We start from the raw sequence: 4237 nt of genomic DNA on the forward strand, positions 1-4237 counted from the left end.
GTTTTAATAATTTTTTTAGCTTATTAAATAATTTGAATTCTACTTTTTAAACAGGTGACAACCCTCTTCCACCAACTCAAAAATATTTTTAGTATTCAAACTAAAGATTGTGCGGCACCAAAAAAAATACCTAGGAAGTTATGTAACGAAAAAACGAGTGTTTATTTAAAAAAAATCGGACGAAATTTTACTGAGTTATTAAACTTTTTATGAAAACAAAATTCTTGGAAGAATAATACTTTTGACTATACTACTTAAAAATGTTTTCTTGATGGTTTTTATGGAATTTTGGAGAATGGGCATGATACCGCCCACTTATCACTATAAAAGTTTATCTCATTAATTTTTGGTTTCACCAATCAATTTTAATTTTGATTTAAGTGACCTATGCTCTTCACTTAAATAAAAATTAAATCAGAATAACCACACTCAGAGGTGTTACACGTTTAATCACCTGATCATTGTGTATCTGCTGCTTACTTGTATACCAGCCCTGCTTTTACAACGCAGCGTGCTAAAGCTTTCAAAAGCTCTCAGTACAAATGAATGCTTTCGCTGGCCTAGTCTGTTTTGCAACCACTTTTTACTCACTTAAATAAATAGTTTATTGAAACTGAAAATTATTTAAATGAGAATTAAATACAAAATTAAATTAAAGTTAATTTCCACTTAAATAGTTTGGTGAAACTGGCTGTAAGTCTAACTGAACATACTAGCGAAGTTGTGTGAAATAGGGATAAAACCACCCTTGTTATCGTGTACCGGTAGTTTTCGGAAAGGTGAAAAAAACTATATTTAATACTTGCGCCGGATACTGAATGTGGCTGCGTCCTAACTTAGACTTTTTTACTTGTTTTATTTGATGTGTAAACATATGCGTACGGCAAAGAAGAAAAGTACGTTTTCATATAAATGCACTTAATGTCAAACGAAGCTCGTTAGCTGTCAAATTAGTTGTGCTTGTTATTCTCACAATTTGGGGAAAAGTTAAGCTTCTTCTCTGCGCGACCATAGCTACTTTTTTTGCTACACATATTATGCTATTTAAATATATTTTAACTAAATATTTTATTAAAAATACTTTTACAAACCTCTCTTCCTTGCTAGCGTCAATTTTTGTTTACTTTTACATTTGACATTCCTCCTCTTATTCGCAAATATAATCGATAAAACTAGGTTGGACACCAAAAAGTTATCGGTTTAATCTGAGATTATTTTATAATTATAATTTTGTATGGCTAATCACTTTTTCTATTTCCATTTCAGATTAGGGAGTTAAGCTGAAAAATGAGGATAATCTTTTTATTATTTTTAGGTGATTCAGTTACATACGTACACATGTAGGTTAGGTTAGAAATTAAACATTAATTTCCCTTAATTTTATTAATTTTGCTGATTTAATTTTTTTATTCATTTTAATTTTTAATTCTTTTAATACATGAAATTATCAGTATGACTGTATATAGTACTTTTGAATCAAGGGCGTTAAAATATCTTGAAAACACATCAATTACTGTTTGTTTCTCTTTGTATAAATTCCTAAATTTAGTTTTTCTTTTAGGAATATAATCTGGGGTTCAGCTTCATCTGTCGCTAGGTTTACGGTGAAGTCATGAATACATATAACATACCATCTTTTGTTTGCAAAATGGGAAGCTAAATTCATTTGTTTGGCATTTCCTCGTACTCTCGTCTTCTATTTGTTCAATCTTGTATTAGCCCTACTCCATACTCAATGAAGTTACAGGTTTTAACACGAACTTGCAGAAAGTTACAGAAAAAATGATCCCGTACTTCAAAATAATGTAATTGAGAGTGATTTTTGGAGAGTTGTTTAGAGAATGAAGTTGCAAGATTTTACCCGTTGTTGTTTTTGTTTACGTATCCTTTGCTGTTACTCACTTTTTACTCTCACTTCAGAGAGAGATTTTGCTGTTTGACATTTTCACAGGATTTTACACGAAAAGTATTAGGTCAGAGCTATTATATCATCCATACGTATGTGTATATACATATATTCATGTATTTCCATCATTTAGCAACGGTCCCAGTTAAAATGACCAGTATTTTTTTTAAATTTCTCTCTGCTTTTTTATCAATAGACTACTAAACCTATGCCGAAAACCATGCTACGAATATCAAAACCACTTGCGACAAATGAGTTCATACATATGTATGCACACACAAACTTAAGTATGTATACTTATATGTACAATACCCTATACATGCGTAGAGTTTGCATAATCGGAAGTAATAATCTTTTGTGCGCATTTCCTCTTACTCTGCATATGCCTAAATGTATGCAACCATTTACAATAGCAAGTAGACACAGGGTGCTTCTAATGAAATTATAAATTTTCTACTGCAATACACATGCTAAGCCCTTCGTAATTTTGTGCTGGGCTATGCGTTACAGCTTCGCAAATTTTACCCCTACCGAAACCAAAAATGTATACACATCAAAAGGAATTTGGCTAAGCGTTTGGGCGATTTTATCCGCTCCGATTTGCAGTAAGTGCCTTGGATAGATTATCTAAAGTTTCGCACCTCCTCCGAACTGAAAATGGGTTTCAATGCCAGAAATACATTCATTGATTTTCCATTACCTGCTGAGAAGCGACCGCTACAAGGCGAAAAGATATTTTTGGATGTTGGTCGGATCAGGAATCGACTGTGCGTCACTGAGGCGTCCATTTTCAATATAAGTATTGGAGACACTTGTTAGTAACTAGGTCAATAAAAAAAGGCTGATTTTGAGGTGCTAAGCTTTTATTTAATTGCTTGTAACTCTCGTACTATGTGCAACTACACAACTAATAAGACTAATATTTTTCTCTAAGATTGATAGCTTTTTTAGTTCTTTCTTCTTTTTCCTTGATCCAATATTTTCTCCATACCTTTTTACTTCATGCTCTGTATGACGGTAAAGAACGAATATCCCATTTTGCAAGTAGCAAAAAATGAATCCAAGTTGATGCGCACCATGCCTCCAGCATACAAGCTCACCTCTCTTAACGTAAGCTCAGTAAAATTAACCACATTTCGTCGAAATGGGCGTGGCTGAGTTGGCCAGTTGCTGCTGAATATTGCATAGGACAAATCGTGAAATTCGCACTCCAGCATGCTGCCATAGTAGCAGCACGGAAAGAGTTCAATCATAATGGCTGTTATGTGAATAGTATAATAGACGTAGGCAAAGTAGGTATCGGCGAAGAAGAGCAAATAAACGAGGCCAACACAAAGATTAACGCCAACACCAACAAATTGTACCAAATAGCTGGCTGAGATAATGCGCTCTACTTTTTTGGAGGTGCTGTGAGAGGAAAAGAAAATTTTATTCGGTAAATGATTGCTCAATACTTTCACGTGACATTAATTTTGGGGGCCCCTTACCTCATCAGCAACTTATGGTCTTCAATGCAAATGGATAATTGCTTGTAATTTTGTTCGCTGTTCTCCTCGCTGCTGTGACCAACACGCGATACCCGATTCGCCAGCAGGTGCACATGCCCAGAGATCAAACAAAGTACCACCGGGCCATATGCATCGTTGGCTATATTTTGTACGATTTGCAACGAAACACAAACAAATTGAAAGAGTATGGCCATAATGTATTTAAAAATCGATGTTTGCCAATTCAGCGGCACAAAGGCGGGATAGAGTAGTTCACCAGTGACTAAGGCTGTGAGCAATGCCGTTATGCTGACCGCGAAGTAGCAGCGTGTAAAGAAGTTTATCATAAAGTTACAAGGCTGCTCTATAAAACGCTTGTAATATTCATAATCGGTGGCGATGAGAACGCGATCATCCAACTGCGAAAATATGTCGTTCACCTCAATCATTTCACTAAGATGAAATCGCAGCAACAAATGCTTGAAGGTGCACGAAACGCATGCAATACCAATTACCAAGTTGTTGAAGAATTGCTCCTGATTGGTGCTAAAAATTATGCCTAACACCAGATGCAACGGAAAGGCAAAATTGACGAAAAAGTTCCTTAGAAAATCGTAGATAATACGCAAATATTTGTTGAAAGCCCACAAGATGATGCCCAACACACGCCATGTAATAAAAAGTCGCTGGAAAATTGCCATTGTATCAATTTTACGGGGTATCATTTTGATGCAATATGCAGCCAACGCGAATGCAAGTAACTTAGTAAGCATTTGTTGCATCCATTAGGGCTTTATATGTTAAAGGAAAGGTCATTAAAGCGTTGTTAGTACCAAAAAAAAAA

The 4237-nt window shown here is 34.9% G+C and overlaps 1 protein-coding gene across 1 annotated transcript in view; it reads right to left on the reverse strand.

The window, feature by feature from the left end:
* Nucleotides 1-2901: 2901 nt before the first annotated feature.
* LOC118741804 (odorant receptor 33b-like) overlaps nt 2902-4237 on the reverse strand; it is a 7267-nt gene continuing 5931 nt past the window's right edge. The window contains exons 3-4 of the mRNA XM_036473779.1: nt 3394-4039; nt 2902-3313 (exon numbers count right to left, since the gene is read on the reverse strand). Coding sequence (XP_036329672.1) covers nt 2902-3313; nt 3394-4039 — 1058 coding nt within the window. The remainder of the gene's footprint in view (nt 3314-3393; nt 4040-4237) is intronic.

Source organism: Rhagoletis pomonella, unplaced genomic scaffold (assembly GCF_013731165.1).
Source record: "Rhagoletis pomonella isolate Grant_MI unplaced genomic scaffold, Rhpom_1.0 Rhpom_scaffold_00006, whole genome shotgun sequence".
Classification (NCBI taxonomy): Eukaryota; Metazoa; Arthropoda; class Insecta; order Diptera; family Tephritidae; genus Rhagoletis; species Rhagoletis pomonella.